The following is an 18,321-nucleotide window of genomic DNA, read 5'->3' on the forward strand; positions in this document are numbered from 1 at the left end:
CTGTTGTTTTGGATGGGATGTTTTATACATCTGTCGCATCCACCGAATTTAAGGTGCCTTTCAGGACTCAGATTCCTTACTGACTTCCTGCCTCGATGATCTATGATCGATGTCATGGGACATTAAAGTCCTTTACTATTATCATATTACAGTCCATTTCTCCCTTTTGATCTGTTAACATTTTCTTTCAGTGTTCCAACGCTGGGTGCATAGATGCTTGTTGTTATAGGCTCTCGTTGAATTGATCCTTTTGTTTTGTAATGCCCTACTTTGTCTCTTGTTAGAGTCTTGTTGTGAACTCTTTGTCAAATATGTTGCTACCCCCCACATTTGCATGGAATATCTTTTTCCCTCTTTACTTTAGTCTGTATGTGTCTTTAGGTCTGAAGTGAGTCTCTACTAAGTAGCCTATAGATGCATCTTCCTTTTTTTACCCATTCAGATACTATGTCCTTTACTGGGACATATAGATCATTTACATCCCAATTACTGGTAAGCAGGTACATGTTGCCATTTTAATTTTCTCTGGTTGTTTTTCCAGTTCTTCTCTGTTCCTTTCTTCTTTTACTCTTTCCTTGTGATTGTCTTTAGTGTTATTGTTGGCTTTCTTTCCTATAATTTGTGTGTATCTTTTACAGGTTTTCAGTTTGTGTTTGCCATGAAATTCACATCTAACAACCTAACACAGGTGCTCTGCTTTGCGGATATGGGGGAAAGGGGTGCACAGCAGAAGAGGAAAGACTCCTTCCCAACAGTGATATCAAACATTTCTCAGCTGCCAGTATCAAGACTAATTTTTTTAAAAAGGTTTTATTTATTTATTTGACAGAGATCACAAGTAGGCAGAGAGGCAGGCAGTGAGAGAGGAAGGGAAGCAGGCTCCCCGATGAGCAGAGAGCCTGATGCGGGGCTTGATCCCAGGACCCTGGGATCATGACCTGAGCCGAGGACAGAGGCCCCAACCCACTGAGCCACCCAGGCGACCCTCAAGACTAATTTTTAAAACACAAGTTTATAAACAGAAGCCATCTAGCTTACAGCTGAGATGCATGTGCAGTACAGCATAACCACATTTACCTTATTTTCCTCTCATTTTAAAACAAATTAGGCCCTTATGGGGGGTGCGAGTGAGGAAGGGAGAAAGGGATACATCTACAGTACCAGCTGGGGCCAAGGCTTTCAATGCTTCGGGAAGATGCAGGCTAGACAGCTTTATTAGGCACTGGAGGGCTTTTTTTCTCAGCCAGGAGGTCTCCATTTAAGTCATTTCTGAACTTTGTTTCAAGCTTGTATTATGCACGTTCTAGTCTTGGTGGAGGATAGTCTCCAAAAGTTTCTCGAGTCACTCTCTGGACTCTTTTTAGTCGGTTTTCAGGAATGATCCTTGAATCCATGTGTATATCCAGCTCAAGGGTTCATTCTTCTAGGGGCGTAGTAGAATTTTAAGTTTCAGAAGTCTGATTATGCTGTTTAAAAACAATAGCCTTGGGGCGCCTGGGGGGCTCCATCTGTTGAACTGCTGATTCTTAATTCTGGCTCAGGTCCTGATCTCAGTGTCATGGAATGGAGCCCCAATCAGGCTCCGTGCTCAGTGAGGAGACTGCTTGAGATTCTGTCTTTCCCTCTGTGCCTCTCCCTGCTCCTGCTCTCTCTCTCAAATATAAATCTTTAGAAAAATAAAAACCGTAGCCTTAAGCGAGTCCAGATGCCAGCTTCTGAGGTCCATTTTCACAGTTGTCTGGCGCCTGTTGGCAACTGTCTGTGCCTGACCCACAAGGGGTTTACTGCTCTTCAGCTGACAGGAGGAAGCGGAGGTGTGGGGGAGTCTGGGAATAGTGGATACTGGTTTGGCTTGTCTATACTGTGCTCCCCAGGTAATTTGAGTCCACACTGCATTCTCCTCAGTGTCTCTGAAGCAGATCGTCACATTTTCTAAAACTCTCTGAAGAATTTTCTCAAAAGAACTTTTGAATTGTTCCATATCAGAAAGGTCAAGGTCTCTACCTGGTCCTTTACTCCTCTGAAAGACATTCCAAATGTCCCGGGGCTGACGCAGCTGGGTATAAAGGATGTCTGATAGGGCGTGGAGACTGGCCCGCTTCTCCTCACAGAGCAGAGCCAAGTCCCGAACGAGAGAGTCCTTTCTCTGCCAGAAGCTGATGGTCTGCAGTTGATTTTTTAAACAAACAAAAAATCCCAGGCTTAGAGGATTGTCGTCATTTCTGCCATTGGGATTTTCAAGATGGTCTTCTTGATGAACTTGGCACCAGTATCATCCGTCTCCAGAGTGTCCGTCACCGGCCATGTCTCTTCTCTTGCTGCTTTTAAAATTCTCTTTATCTCGAATCTTTGAGATTGTAATGAGTATGTGTCATGCTGTGAACTTCCTTGGGTTCATCTTGTTTGAAACTCCGTGTTTCTTGAAACTGAATGTCTATTTCCTTCCTCAGGTTCTGGAGGTTTTCAGCTATTGTGTCTTCAAATAATTGTTCTTCCCCTTTCTCTCCCTCTTCTCCTTCTGGCTCCCTATAATGTGAATGTTTGCTCACTTTGTATTGTCCAAGAGGTCCCTTAACCTAGCCTCATTTAAATTTTCTTCTGTTCAGGTTAGGTTTTTTCCATTGCCAACTTCCAGACTGTTGATAATTTTCGAATCTGTTGATTCCCTCAAGTGTATCTATTTGTTACTGTTTTTCTTCAATCCCACCTGGTAATTTTTATATTTTCTGTCACTTTGTTGAAGTTCTGAGTTCATCTGCTCTTCTCTCCACTCCAGTGGGCATTTTTATGGACGTTACCTTGAATTCTTTATCTAGTGGATTGTTGACCTGCCTTTAGCTCTTTTTCTAAGGTTTTGTCTCCTTTTGTTTGGAGCCCATTTTTTTTGCCTCACTTTGGATTACTCTGTGTGTCAGTTTCTATGAACTGGGTGGAACAGCGACTTAATCTTGAAGGACTGACCTCGTGTGGGTGGGCCCTGTGTGGACCGTGTGCGCACAGGGACCGGGGGCCTTGGAGCACGCTGTTCCTGGGCGAGCCTCGTGGCATGGCTGGAACCGAGGCAGATGTGGGCAGGGGCTGGGGCTCGGGAGGCGCAGGGCTTTCCACACGGAGGGCGCCCTGGCTGGAGGCTGCCGGTGACTCAGCCGCTACCCTTGTGCGGGCCCCAGGACTCTGCAGGCAGGGGTGCGTTGGTGGGGTGGCTGGACGTGGGCCAGGCATGAGCTGGGGAGGTCTGTGGACACTCGATGCAGGGCTGCCCTGGCGGGGTGTCTGGAGTGTGGGGGGGGTAGGGGCCAGTGGGTCCGGGGGCAGTCCTCAGTTGAGTGGCACGGGCCCACAGTGTCGCAGTGTGCTCTGCGCCTGTGTCACTTCGGTGAGCTGGTTGGAGCAGTCGTGTGCTGAGTGGGGTGTCCCAGTGTGTGCCGTCTGGGCCCTCTTGGTGGGACAGCTGGGGCCAGGGGAGACTAGGAACCTGTGGTTCATGGAGGCGATGGGCCAGCGAGGGCCTCTAAGTAACAAAGTGCAAGGGGACCAGGAACCGGGGCCTTCGACGGCCCCTCCGACCTGGCTGCTGCTCGCCGGGCTCCTGGGTCTGGTTCTTCTCTTTATTTGCACTGCCCTTCGAAACTGGGGCTTTTCTTCTGTGCTCACGGTCCCTGGGGCATGTACCCCCTGCACTCCCAGCGTTGGCCGGGGTTGCCTTCGTTCTGTGTCTGTCTCTCCGGCTCTTCCTCCTGCTCGCTCGTGCTCTCTCTCTCTCTCTCGTGCAGCTGCTGCTCGGTCAGCCTCAGCCCTTCTTCCGGAGACATGGCTCTGTCCAAGCTGGAGCCTGGGGGCGTCTGTGTGGGAGGGGAGTTCGGGGCCTTCCTATATTGCCAGGTTGGACTGGAGATCTCGAGGAGCTATTTTTAACCTACTGAAATGTTCCAGCACAAGGGATATTCCAGTAACTCTTAAAATGTATTCTAGGCCAAATAGCAGAGGTTACTTTGTGAGCAGGGTTCACGGGGGGCCGGCAGCACGATTTCTAGGGAAGGGACGACTGATCCACGGACCTTCAAACGTTCATGGTGGAGTTATTTTCCTAAAGACCCGGAAAAGCAAATGACCTAGAAAGGAGTTCTCAGCGCCAGCCTCTGGGGGTGCAGCATTTGGGAAAATGATTTTGCTGTTGTTTTAGCTTTTCTCGACAGATGAGTATTTAGAGCGAAGTACGGTTTTGGGAATAAGACCCAAGGGATAGCAATGACTGGAAAGTCATTGTAATTTCAGTTTAAGGCCAGTTTTATTTCTCCCTCTGTAGAAATGACCGTGGGAGTGGCCCGTGTGAATTCGGTTGTCATTTCGTTCTGGTGTGGGGCTGGGGGTGGGGGGCAGCCTCTAAAGGCCTCTTTCAAATGTGCACCATTACGAACAGGTTTGTGACAGGCGAACGACAGAAATTATTTGCATAGATTAATTTGCAAAAAATTTATGTTGGAGGATGAACAAAAAGAAAGGAAACTCCGTGGTCACAAAGGAGAAAAGGCTATTTTCTCTACCATTACCTCATCCCGGCCACCTGTAACCACCCAACCGCTGCTCCTTGGAGAGTTCTTAATTTAAAAAGGGACTTTCGCTGTGTTCCCAATTCTCTCCTGCCTTGAAGGTGGTTCGTTCTCTTAAAACCATGGCAGAACTTCCACTTACATAAGGTTTTCCTCTCTGCAAACTGCTCTACATACGTGACCTGGTTCCACCCCTGGGGGGCAGCTAGCGCAGACCGCCCCCGCCCCCAACACACACACTTAAGTTCTCTCCGGCTGCGGTGGGGGCCAGTCACGGTGTCTTCCGGGGAGGGCTCACGTGGGCGTGAACACAAGTGGGAATGGGCCTCTCTTCCCCCACCCCGAGCTGCCAGCAGCGAGCGGATTCTCCGATGCTATCCTTTAAGATCGGACCCCTATTATGGATTTTTCTTTCTTTCATCCTGGGGGAAGGGGAATCGATGCCGGAGCCTGACGTCCTCTCTCCCAGGTTAGCGCTGGGGTTCAGGCTACGCCTGATCTGTGCGCGTCTGTTTTCCGCCGCCCAAGGCCCGCCGGCACCGGCGCAGCCTCGTGATTTCAAGCAGCTTCCCCGCCTGTTTAATGGTGCTTGGGGCCGCTCTCCGCCAGGAGGGTAGGAGGAGGACATGCAACTTTGTGTCTTCAAGAGGAGAAAGGGAAAGAACAGGGTCTGATGTCACCAGCAGGTGGCGCTGTGATAAAAGCAACCGAGACACCCGCGAGGGCCAGGTTGGGCTTCCGCGCTCGGGAGGGCAGCCCCAGGGCCCCTTCAAGGCCGGGCTTCCGCACCCCCGGGCACAGGCCAACCGGCCTGCTTCATCCCGCACCAAGCCGCTTCCACGCTCCTCGATCGGGCCCCTCTGCGTCTTCACAAGGCGGCAAGCTTGCTAGGCTCCGGCTCTAACCTCTTCCTCTCCCTGTCCCCGACCCTCTCCCAATCCCCCGGCCTTCCTGGAGGAAGCAGGGACTGTGGCCGGGGAGGATGCCCCTCTCTCGCATACTCACCCCGAGATCTCTCAGCACTTTACAGTGTTCTAAGCCGCTCCGCCTGTACTATTAGATGTCGCCCTAACGAGACGTGAACAGAAAACTCCTCAGAAAAATCACCTGGGAACTCCCACGCAAGCCCAAGGCTCCGGCTCTGGCCGCCTACCATGGGATCATCTGCCGTTACCTTTTCATCCACGTGCCGGTCTAGCCTGGGCTCCTAAAGGACAAAAACCTCGTCCCTCGTCTCTGCAGTAGCTTCCATGTGGCTCGGCGTGACTCATAAATGGAGAAGCAGGACCGAACTGGGCTCAGGAAACCCCTGGCTGCAAGCCTGTACCCTTCTCCCACATCCGCCACGGAAGCTCGGGCAGGACTAAGACTGTCCACGGGACTGGGTGATCCCAGGGGCTGCCCGTGGCACTGGCAGTTGCTCTGGGACCGTCACATCTTCAAATCCTCGCAGCCTCCGTTGCCCACCCTCCAGCAGCAAGTGTCACTCCTGGAGAGTGGGCGGCAGCGCTAGTCGGGGTCTGCAGGGCTGCAGGCTGGCCACGGGGTGGTTTAAGAACTCAGAAGTCCAAGAACTAGCCCACATCTTCTGTAGCGAGTAAGGCACTCCTGTGCAGCCCCAGAGCTTCCCACGTGTGCTCCGGTCCACCTGGAGCAGGACGAAGACGAGGGCAGGGCGGGGATGGCTGGGGCTGGGCGTGCGAGCCTGAGCTGGTTTTGCTTCCTGTCCACAGCAGAGAGCACTGCCTAGACTGGGGCAGCCTTGTCCCTTGGTGCCTGCGTCCCTTACTGGGCCGAGTTCATCCCTCCATGGTCTTCGTGAATTTCACAGTGTGTGTGTCAGGTAGCCAGACCCAGAAGAAAGCGCGGCCACTGCCAAGACAAGGCCGGTCCGCTGCTCTGGCCCCCGGCGGAAGAACAGGCAGCCCGTCACCGAGTCTATAGTTTAGGAACACTATTTGCCTGTCCTGGCACTGAGCGAGCTAGGGACCCCTGCAGGGCCGGCCTGAAAAGGAAGACAGGTCTGCCTGGGAAGCTGGTCCATGTGAGCTAGAGAGGCCTGCCAGCATCTAGAACATGTGGTTCATGAGGTACAAGGTTGGGGTGAAGGGGGGTGCTAGTGTCTGCAAAGGAGGCCAGTAAGTCGGCTGGCAATACTGGATTTCCCAGTGGAGGAAATCTAGTGCTAGTGGTGGAGACAGGGGGCGGCGGGGGGGGCAGTTCCTGATTTTCACTGTTCACATAAAGGTCTAGTAACCTGTTCCTGTGGACCGAGGGGTCCCTGAGAGAATTGGAAAGAACTTGGCTTTGTGGGAGGAGTTTCCCCGGGGATCGCCTCTATATAACCTCTATCTGTCCCTGGGTGATCATGACAAGAAATAGAAAGGCTGGAAGACCAGCCCTGCATGTTGCTAACCATAGGGTCCACTTCACTAACTCATTCAAGTCTGTTAACTTGTCGGGTGTTTTCCCTTCAAAAAAAAATCAGGCAGAAATATCTGGTAGCCCCAAAGTTACATCCATTCATTCCAAACCCAAGCTGGGTGTGATCTTGTAGACACACCTGGCTCCTGGGACAAAAGCAGATGGGTCTAATACTTGTAAATTTTATATTTATTATAACAAAAATTATGACATGTTCATTTGTGCATTCTGCTTTAATATAACTCTCGGTATGTCAATGATCTAATTGAACGCTATACAATCATGCTGGCTGTGACAGCAGTAAGGACCACGAGAAGGGTCTGCAAAGGTCAAGAGGCTGGGTGGGGGCAGGAGAGGAAGAAAACAGGGTCAGAGGCCCTTGGGCGCAGGCTGGTTTCTAGCGGTCTAAGATCCACCTTATTTGGACAGAAGTGCTCTCTCCCGGATCAGCAACGCGCTGAGTGAGCTCCGGGGATGGAGGGGGGGCAGCGTGGGGGGGGGACGTGGGTTGAGGAGGCTGTGTCCTTATGCCAAAACTACAAAACATCTGAAGCATCACTATACAACACTGAGCTATTTACAATAGAAATTTCTCAATCAACTGTTCTCTCAGAGAAAATTAGTGAATCCCAGTGACTTACGTCACCTGACAGAGTAAAGCAACTCCTAGGAGTTAGTCTCCATATTCTACAAATGTCTGTCATTTTCAAGACAAAAAAAAAAGCCTTTTCCCCCCAAAGAAATACAGAATTACAATATTATTAAAGTCATTTAGCGCTGGCAACCGGCCCTGCCTTCCGAACAAAACAAAAAGCCGTTTTAAAAAATATTACATTATCATTAACCGTTTCTCTGGAATATATTAAACCTTTTGTTCTTTGTCTTTACATGTCTGAGATGTTAGGGGAGGAGGTTAACAAATTTAAATCCTAGGGGCAGAGCACACCGGAAGAAGTGGTAATTGTGAAGAAGTGGCCAACGGGAGGAGAACGTACGGGCGCGGGCGGGGGGCGTGGGGCGGGCGTGGAGTGAACCCCTGGTTTAGCGTGAGCCTGCGAGACTCGTGCAACTCGGTCTTTCTCGGTTAGTTTATTTGTGAACCAGCGCTCGGGTGGGTCATAGCGGCGTGTCACAGTAGTCCGGCAGCGGGTCCCCGGGGCACGGCCGCGGCGGCGGCTGCAGGGGCGGCGGCGGCTGCTGCTGCTTCATCATCTCCTTGACCTCCTCCTCCAGCTCCGGGGGGATGATGAACTGGTCCTCGGGGTCCGGCTGCGCCGGCGCCGCGAAGTAGCCCCCGGGCTTGCGGAGGGGCGCGTCCGCGGCCACCTCGATCACGTTGTGGCTCCGCTCCTGCGGCGCCACGGAGCCGTTGGCCCGGCGCCGCCCGATGGTCCCCGCGGCCGCGCCGTCCGGCCTCCGGGGCGGCCCCGGCTCGTCCTCGTTGGCGCTGATGACGATGCCCTCGTCGCTGGCCTCGGCCGGCGGGTGCGGCGGCCGCCGCTTCTCCTTCTCGCGCGCGCGGCCGCAGTGGATGTCCACCTCCACCTCCACGCGGCTGCCGTTGCTGAAGACGCCCTCGATGGGCTCCTCGTCGTCGCTGTCCAGGCCGTTGTCGGAGAAGGCGCTGGAGAAGGTGGCGCTGGACAGCTGCCGCTGGAAGCAGCGCGCCAGGCCGCCGGGGCGCAGCAGGCAGCGCGGCTCGCGGGCGCACGCGGGGCTGCTGTCGGGCGGCGCGCCGGGCGCGGGCTCGTCGGACGCGGTGGAGCCCACCTCGCTGCTCATCTCGGACGCCGACAGCTCGCTGCTCATCTCGGACGCCAGCCCGCTGCTGGACGACGGCACGCCCGGCGCGTCGGCCGGCCGCTCCCTGCCCGCCATGCCCGCGGGCGGCGGGAAGAGGCCGGGGCTGGGCGGCGGGCCGGCGCCGCCCGCGCCCAGCTCGCAGCAGCAGAAGCTGTCCTCGGGGACGCTGAGCTGCACCACCACGGCGCTCAGGCTGTCGTGGCAGCCGTAGCTCTGCGCCAGCGTGCACAGCTTCTTGGCGGCGGCCAGCGCGTCGGGCACGTGGCGCACGGCCGCCACCGCCTCCTCGACGGACAGGCTGTCCCACAGGCCCTTGCTGCCCAGGATGAAGAACTCGTCCTGGGGCGTCAGGGGCACGGACTGCACGTGGGGGCGCGGCACGACGCTGGGGTGCAGGAAGGTGTAGCCCAGGATGCGCGTGGACTCCGTCACTCCGTTCACCTTGCCATCCTGCGGGGGCGGGGGGTAAGGAAGGTGGGGCGCAGAGAACGGCCCCCCCCAGCCCCCTCCACCAGCCGGGCTGGCCTGGTCTCTCCCGGGAGCGGCGAGCTCCCGCCACGGGATACGGGGCTGCACGCGGTGCTGGGGGTACTGGGGGCGCTGGGGGCCGTGTCGGGGGATCGCTCGGCTCCTGCAACCCCGCACCATCTCCCGCGCACACAGGGCGGGTTCAGCACCTTGTGGGGGGCCAGGGACCAGGCCAGCTCCCCGAGGGCCCGGAGTTGAAGGGACGCTGTAAACCCCGGAGTGGGGCTCCGTCTTGGCAGGTTTCTCAACAGAACCACTGTGAGCAGCTGTGGCCAAGCCACCCTTTGCGTTGGGGTGTGTGGAGCAGCTCCCCTGCTTCCCCCTGCCACCCGCCCAGAGCGCTCTCCACCCAGCCGTGAAAACCCAGTGTCCCTGCTGGGGCTGGGGCTGCGAAGAGCCAGAGTGACACGGCGCTCCCTCACTCCGGCACAGGAGCCATGCACCAGAAATCACAACTGGCCACTAATGCACTGATCCACGGTCTCAGAAGACAGGACGGATCTGCGGCGCTGGGGAAAGGAGGCTCAAAGGCTTCCAAGGCCCAGCCTGCAGGCGGCAGAGTCAGGGTACCCTGATCCCAGCAGTGGATCTTGGGGCACCCCCTCAAGTCCCGAACCAGAGCCTTCACAGAAGGGCTGGTGAGCCTCGGACCCAGGGAAGCCATGGAGAAGTAGTTCATGATCCCTTCTGTGATGTCCTGACCTCTCATTCAGAGCCTCTGCTTTGTGACTCTGCAGACTTGGGATGTTGCCGGTTTCTGCCATGACCCTGGCCCCACCCCCCCCCGTCCCCCCCCCCCCCCCGAGGAAAACCGCGCTCTCCTCACCTCCGTGATAATGGCTTTGTGCTGTTTAATTCTCTTCCGTTCTTCCTCACAGCTCATGACGTACGATCGGGACAGCGGCAACGGCTTCCCGTTCCGACAGAGAACCGTTTGGCACTTGCCCACATTCGCAGAGGTCAAGGTGAAGGACCCTCCTGGGTCCGTGGGATCATGCTTGATATGACAGAGGACAGCAGCGCCTCCAAGTTTCTGCCCCGCGGTTCCCAGTTTCCTGGAATCCAGAGAGCACAGGTAAAAACCCAGACACAACCTGTCAGGGTCAGTTTTGCTAACTCAGCAGGAGGCCTAGAAGGAGAAACACAGCCCAAGGCAACTTGGGAAGGGCCTGTGTGCGGAGTCTGCCCCCAACCCCAGCCCTCTTGTCTGCTCACAGCTCGGGGAGGGTCACTTCACCACTGAAGGAGCCTTTGTCCTGCCGCATCCGGCCTCCTGCTCCCTCATCATGGCGCCGCAGGGGCGGCCGCGAAAGGGCTACTTCTCTCCCCGTCCACCTCTTTACATCCCCTCCGCCCCCAGCGAGGGAACCGAGGGAGCCCTTCAACAGGTGTCACGACTCCACACACAGATCCGCGCACCTCAGCGTGACCTGGATGCCCACCGTCTTGTCCTTTGTAAGGACACTGGCTGGTATGAATGAGCCTTTAATTTCAGGACCATTCATGTTCTTGCCTTTCTCTACCAGTGTTACTTATCCCAGAATATTCACAGGAAGGACTGCCTAGTGACCAAAGTGCTGGAGATCCACCCCTTTTATCCGTGACCCTACTCTCCGCACGGAGCACACGCAGCACCCGCAAGTTCTGATGAAAGGAGCCAAGAATTCCCGTCGCAAGCCTCCCAGCGCCTGTCCGATCCCGAGTAGCCCCGAAGCAAGAAGGCGAAGGCCGGCTCCGGTTTTCCAGGGCAGACCTGCGGGTCCTGTCAGCTCCTATCGACGGTCAATGTTAGGCGGCAGCGGCACCAGCCATGGAAACCAGCGCTGTCCGCTCGACTAAGTTAGGATGCCAGCCCCAAGAAGGCACACGGTTCCTCGGGGGCTGAGAAAGATCACTCCCGATCCCATGTCCTCTTACCGGGGAAAAGAGGGGCCTACGAATGGCGCTGGAGATGGGCCGACAGTCCGGGTCTGTGAGCTCGGACCCGCGGCCTTCCCTGACCAGACGGGGCCGGAGGCCTGACCAGGGGGGCACTGCCTGCCCCCTTTCAAGGCACAGTGGCTCCTCTGAGCAAAGTCAGCAACTGGACGGTACGTGGGGACCAGCACAGCGGGGGGACCAGAGTTTGAGGTTCTTAATTCTTGTTCAGTGCTCAAGTGTCGATAGACAGTGGACCTCTTTGGCGTGCGGGTGTGAAGGGGGCGCATGCGCACGTTTGTGCATAGGAAGGTTTGTTTGCTTTTTTCCCCAGGACACAATGGTGATAAAAACAGAAAAGCAGATGGATGCGGCTGGTTGTTGGGACGTCCTCTGCAGTCTCACTACCTGCACCAGGTCAAACTCTGGCTGCGTCATCTACTAAAGAGAAACTTGTTTTCCTTCTCTGTACCTCAGTTTCTCATCGGTAAGGTAAGTACGTTCTACCCAGTGAGATAGTTAATGTTGCTGTACGGCATGTGGGGTATTTAAAACAATGACTGGTGCGTGTTAAGGGATCACTAAATATTATCTGTTATCAGTAGTTAATTGCTAATGGTACGTGCCCACTGGAATCTGAAGGACAGAAGTGAGTCCAGAAGCAGAGCGCCTCACTGGAGTGGTCTCTACCGAGCTCTTCAGGACTCAGGGTAACTTTAAAGGCTGCTCCCAACCAGCACTCTGAGCAGATACTTTTTCTCCCCTTGTTGCAAAGCTACTTCCTCTGGCCAATGACCATGGGAGAGAAAAAGGAGCGCTTGGCATTGCTCTCCTGACCTTTAGCACACGCCCCGTTTCCTGGGCCCCTGGCAGTGTTTGCAGTACGGGATGAACAGACAATTCCTTTACAACCTACAAAGCCACTGAAGTGACTTAAGGAGGAGCAATTCTTTGAAGGAGGGAATGCTTGTGGCATTCGTCCCTGAGAGTTACAAACACAGTTTGTTTCTACAGTGACCAAAAGCTCTACACTAAATTCCTGTCACTGACTCAGCCTCCTACAAGGTCGTCTGAGCACCAGTGTGTCTCGAGGGGACAGGGTCCAGCCCTGATCCTTATGCAAAACCAGATCACCTGAATGCCTCCTGCATGCCCTCGGGGGACAAACGGTGCTTTGAGACCACTGGCCAAACACTCCAGGAGAGCAGGAAAACCTGGCGGGATGGGAAGGTTCTTACCTTTGCATGACAATGAACGTGTTCACCATGTACTCCTCCTCATTTTTTGTCTTCTGCAGCTCTTCGGCAAGAATGTCACTCATGGTGCACTGGAGAAGGTAGGGCACCTCGACGTTCCGGTCTCCGTCAAACACCCCGTACAGGGCCTCCCGGGTGTCACAGAAGTTGTTCACTGACAGCGCCGCAACACACAACCTGCGGGGCGAGAGTGATGGGTGCTGAGTCCGCCCTCCTCCCTTCCCCGGCCCAGCACTGTGGCCAGTCTCGTCTCCTCCTTCCTGACCTCAGACGGGGGAAGAGTAACTAAGGCAAACTCACCCCAGCTAACTGATTCCAACTCATTTCCGTAAAGCAAAGAAGAATGATGGACACTGACACCTCACATAGGCCGCCCTCCCCCCCAGTCTTCTGATTTTATTTCTGAATGGCAGAGAAAGATAAAGGAGAGGAGGTATGGGAAATAAAACAAGATTCTGAGTCCATACGTCCACATGCATCCGTAACACGTTTATTCCACACTGGGCAAAGCTGGAGTACCAACCGGAACACTGGGTCCTTTTGTTATTTTTTTTTTCCTCAAACAACTTAAAAGGGCAGGGCAAAACAAACCCAAACCAAATCAACACACCAAACCAGTGGGACAACGGTATTCAGACACCGACTGATAAGAGGCTCCCGTCACAAAGCAAGCATGATGCCGGCCCAACTTATGGCCCGGAGGAAGTTTCTGGGCTTCAGCAGGGGAAAGAGCCTAGGGAGAAGGCGGCCGCCGGCGCTGCAGGCCGGCAAGGGAGGCGGGCGTGCGCTCTGGAGGCTGGCAGAGCCTCTGCACCCTGAGCCTCTCCACAAGCACGTTGTTTCCAAGTCACTTCCCTGTGGCCCACAGACCTCCCGAGTGAAACCCCGCGGGTAAAGCGGACCCCCAGACACACGAGGCCAGGACACCCGTGAGCACGGGGCAACCTCAGGCAGACACGCCGGGAACTGGAGTCTTGAAGAGAGAACAGGAAAAGCCTTTGAAGAATTTACTGGTTGAAAAGATTTCAAATGATGAAAACTATAAACCTACAGATACAAGCAGCTCGACAAACAGGAAGTAAAGAAAATGGAAAAACAACAACAACGGCTGATAATCAGGACTAAGGGCGGGGGAGCAGGGAGAGGAACAAAGACAAGGACAGGAAACGAGCGGAACACAGCAGAGCAGCATCTTCCAAGTCCTGACAGTAAGAAACCGTCAACCTGCATTTCTAAATCAGTGAAAATTGCTTTCATCTCTGCCTACTTGTTCTTTCTCTATCAAATAAATAAGTAAAATCTTTAAAAAAAATTGCTTTCAGGAGTTAAGGTGCAATAAAGACATTTTCAGATGCATAAAAACTGACCAAGACCGGCAGTGTAAGAAACACAAAAGAAGTACATGAAACAGAAGAAAATACCAGATGGATATGATAAGAAATGACAAAGAGATGAGTAAATATAAAACTCATTCGAAAAATCATTTTCAAGCAGTGATTCCCAATGGGGGCAATTTTACCCGCGGGACACATTTCTGATTGTCACAGTTGGGAGGGACAGTGCGGCTGACACGTGGTACGCAGAGGCCAAGGGGGGCTGTCTGGCCTCCTCCAAAGCACAGGACAGTCCCTCCCTCCCTGCCTGCCTCTGGCTCAGAATGTCAACAGCTCGGACTCTGGGAAACGCTGCTTTAGACAATGACTGCTCAAGTAAAAATGATAACCATGTATTTTGGGGTTTTTAACATAAGTAAAACATGACAACGGCACAAAGACCAGGAGACGGGAAACGGAGATACACATTGTAAGGTTCTTAGATGTAAAGTGATAGATTAACTTATTATTTGAAGGTAAATTATAATTAAAGATATACTACAAATACTGAACAAAAGGCGTAACTAATAATGAATAAAGGAGATAAAATGGAATCATAAATCCAAAAGAACGAAGAAAAAGAGAAAAGGAATAAAGAACAGATGAGACAAATAAACAGTTGGCAGATTTAAACCTAACCAGCTCATTTCATTAAATCTACAAGTGGTCTAAATACCACCCCAGAAGACAAAGTCAGACTGGATTGGAAAGAAAAAGAAAAAAAAAAAAAAAAGAACAAAAAAACCCAAACCAAGATCTAACTATATGCTGCCTATAATAAACCTTCTTTATATATAAAAAGATTAAAAGTAAAAGGATAAAAGATATACTAAACTAATCCAGAGAAAACTGGGGAAGATACATTAAGATTAAAGTATATTACAGAACAAAGAATATTACAGATATAGTCATTTGATAATGAAAAGGATCAGTTCTTTCATCATAAAGATACAACATCTTAAATGTTTATGCACTTAAGACAACTTTGAAATGCATGAAGCAAAACTGATAAAACTAGGAGAAACAAACCCATAATTACAGTCTCTCAGCCAATGACAGAACAAGTAGATAATCAGTAAGATACTCAAGATTTCAACATCATCAACCAACTTGATCTAATTGACATCCTACCCCAACAACAACAGAATACTCATTTTTTCCAAATGCAGAGAATATTTACCCAGACCATATTCTAGGTCATAAAAAGTCTCAATAAATTTAAAGGATTCAAGTCATTCAAAGTACATTCTCCATATTGGAGAAATTGCTTAGAAGGAAATTCATAGCTCTCAATGCTTATATTAGAATATTAATGTTCTGGGGCGCCTGGGTGGCTTAGTGGGTTAAGTCACTGCCTTCAACTCGGGTCATGATTCCAGAGTCCTGGGATCGAGCCCCACATAGGGCTCCCTGTTCAGTAGGAAGCCTGCTTCTCCCTCTCCCACTCCTCCTACTTATGTTCCCTCTCTCACTGTGCCTTTCTCTGTGTCAAATAAATATATAAAATCTTAAAAAAAAAAAAAAAAGAATATTAATGTTCTAAGCTCAAATTAATGACCTAAACTTACACTTAAATTAGAGGGGCGCCTGGGTGGCTCAGTGGTTAAAGCCTCTACCTTCGGCTCAGGTCATGATCTCAGGGTCCTGGGATGGAGCCTCACATCCGGCTCTCTGCTCAGCAGGGAGCCTGCCTCCTCCTCTCTCCGTCTGCCTGCCTCTCTGCCTACTTGTGATCTGTCAAATAAATAAAAATCTTTAGAAAAAAAATTAGAGTAAAACAAACTGAAAGCAAGCAGAAAGGAAATAATAAAAATAAGCAGAAATCAATGAACTAGAGAGCAGAAATAGGGGGATCAACAAGACCAAAAGCTGGTTCTTTGAGAATATCAATAAAATTAACCTCAAACCAAACTGATCACTATAAAAAGACAAATTACCAGTCTCAGGAAGGAGAGCACAGATTCTACAAATTTTAAAAGATAATATTATGAACAAGTCTGTCAAACTTGAAAACTAGATGAGTGGGATAAATTCCTTAAAAGACCTAAATTACCAAAGTTCATTTTAGAAGAGAGAGATAGGGGCGCCTGGGTGGCTCAGTGGCTTAAAGCCTCTGCCTTCGGTGCGGGTCATGATCCCAGAGTCCTGGGATTGAGCCGCGCATCGAGCCCCGCATCGGGCTGTCTGCTCAGCAGGGAGCCTGCTTCCTCCTCTCTCTCTGCCTGCTTCTCTGCCTACTTGTGATCTCTGTCAAATAAATGAATAAAATCTTAAAAAAAAAGGGGGGAGAGAGAGATAATCCCATAGTAAAGAAATAAAATGTATAGTTAGACACCAAAGAAAATTCCAGGCCCGGATGGCTTTTATTGGTAAATTCTACCAATCCTTTAAGAAAGAAGTATCAATTCTGTACAAACTTTTCAAGAAAACTAAAGAAGAGGAAACACTCCTCAACCATGAGTCCAGCATTACCCTGATACCAAAGCCAAAGACATCACAAGACAACCACAGGCTAATGCCCATCATGAACACAGACATGAGCACCAAATTACCAGCAAACGGAATCCAGCAGCAAATGAAAAGAATAATACATCATGCATGACCAGGCGGAATTCATCCTGGGCATGCAAAGCTGATTCAACATTCAAAAATCCATGTAATTTATCATCATCAACAGACTATGGAAGCAAACATACGGTCATCTCAACTGAACGCAGAAAAAGCCTATGACAAAAACATTTAGCAAAGCACGATTAGAAGCCAATTTTCTTAACCTGATAAAGGGTGTCTACAAAAATACCTTCAGTAATCATATTTGATATGAAAGAATCTGTTCTCACCAAAGAGATGCGGATGGATGATAAATGCATGGAAAGACAGCGTCACCAGCCCTCATGAAAAGCAAAATTAAACCACACTGAGCTATGACTATTAGAATGGCCAAAACTGCCACCGCCACCTCACATCAGGAAGCACCGGTATGGATGTGCGGCTACAATTCTCACACGTTATGGCTGGGAATGCAACACTGGAAAGGAATCTGGCAGTCTTAAGAAACTAAATATATATAATCCTACTCCTAAGTATTTACCCAAGAGAAAAGAGGTTCGCACAAAAACCTGTACACGACTCTTTAGAGCATTTACAGCTGTATTTGCTAGGAACCTGGGACTCTACATCGATTTCAAATGGTGAACGGATCCGATGACAATATATTCATGCAATGGAGGAGTACTCAGCGGTAAAAGGGAATATGAGACATCACAGATGAATGTAAAATGCATTACGCTAAGTGAAACAAGGTAGACTGAGGCGGCGTCTTCTATATAATTCCATCTACGTGACATTCAACAAAAACAGGTCAAGAGCCACCAAGGTCTGGGTTCAGGAGGAGAACTGATGACATGGTCATGGGAGAATTCTGTGGGGTGCTGGAACTGCTCTAGAACTTGACTGTGGTGGTGGTTACACAATCACATCCTTTCATCAAAACCTGCAGGGTTGTGCTCTTAAAAGGGTGAATTTTATTGAATATTAATAACTTCTTATTCTGTATATATTAATAAGAACAATAAAGCACCTATCTACATCATGGCTAGATGGAGATAGGAACCTGAAGAAAATAACCTTAGCTCTCCCAGAGTTAGGGGATAAACAGTCCTAAGAACCATTACCCTTAACGACAGCTCACACTCGCACACCCATTTACTACACAGCCCGTGTTCTAAGTACTTCACGAATGTGTGACTTGGGATCCTTACAACAACCCTATGACATGGACAGGCACTAGTTTTAGTGCCGTTCTACAGTTGAGGAACTTCAGCCAAAGAGAGGTTGAGTAACTGCCCAAGGTCACAGAGCAAATACGTAGGAAGCTGAGATTCAAAGCCGGACAGCCTGGCTCTCCCGTCAGTACTCTGAAATTCCTGCCTCCATTTATTAAGGAAAATAAATCTTCCTAAGTTACATGGCTATTTGTAGCAAAGTAAAATTTAATAATCCTAATTCTATCTTCCTTCTGTAAGCTCCCCTTGCTAGTCAGAATGAGACTATGCATTAAAAAAAAAATCTTTAAAAAATACAGTAGTGATTCTTTTCTACTAAAACTTCCTGTTTTTTAGTCTGAGAAAGAATCTAAATTATTCAGGTGTAGCTCCCTTTCTTGGTTTCCCCAAAGTATCTGAAATGATTGGCTAGGGAGGCAACACCACAAACCTTGGGGAGGGGGAAAAGAACAGAGATGTGGGACCAGAAGGCAGGTACGGCCCCTCTCCTTCCTTCAAGATGGCAAGCCTCAAGCTTCTTGTCTACGCGACCACTTTATTGACAATTCAAAACAGAACAAAAAAAAACAAACAACACTTGAGAGACTTCTGGGAAAACCAAAGGGCAAAAAGTAAGGGGAATTGAAGTGAGGACCCGGGTATTGTGGATGGTGAGGGGCCGGTAACCTGTTTAGTGCAGACGGTG

At 50.9% G+C, this 18,321-nt stretch overlaps 1 protein-coding gene and 1 pseudogene across 1 annotated transcript in view; both read right to left on the minus strand.

Moving 5' to 3' along the window:
* Positions 1-1,078: 1,078 nt before the first annotated feature.
* Positions 1,079-3,486, minus strand: LOC111154280 (annotated as a pseudogene).
* A 3,975-nt stretch (positions 3,487-7,461) lies between these two features.
* The window catches only part of LOC111154258 (PH domain and leucine rich repeat protein phosphatase 1), a 208,362-nt gene continuing 197,502 nt past the window's right edge, over positions 7,462-18,321 (minus strand). The window contains exons 15-17 of the mRNA XM_022513762.1: positions 12,461-12,655; positions 10,132-10,360; positions 7,462-9,227 (exon numbers count right to left, since the gene is read on the minus strand). Of these exons, the coding sequence (XP_022369470.1) occupies positions 8,091-9,227; positions 10,132-10,360; positions 12,461-12,655 (1,561 nt within the window). The 3' untranslated portion in view covers positions 7,462-8,090. The remainder of the gene's footprint in view (positions 9,228-10,131; positions 10,361-12,460; positions 12,656-18,321) is intronic.

The sequence above is a fragment of the Enhydra lutris genome, unplaced genomic scaffold (genome assembly GCF_002288905.1).
Source record: "Enhydra lutris kenyoni isolate GAN:26980312 unplaced genomic scaffold, ASM228890v2 scaffoldscaffold36, whole genome shotgun sequence".
Lineage (NCBI taxonomy): Eukaryota > Metazoa > Chordata > Mammalia > Carnivora > Mustelidae > Enhydra > Enhydra lutris.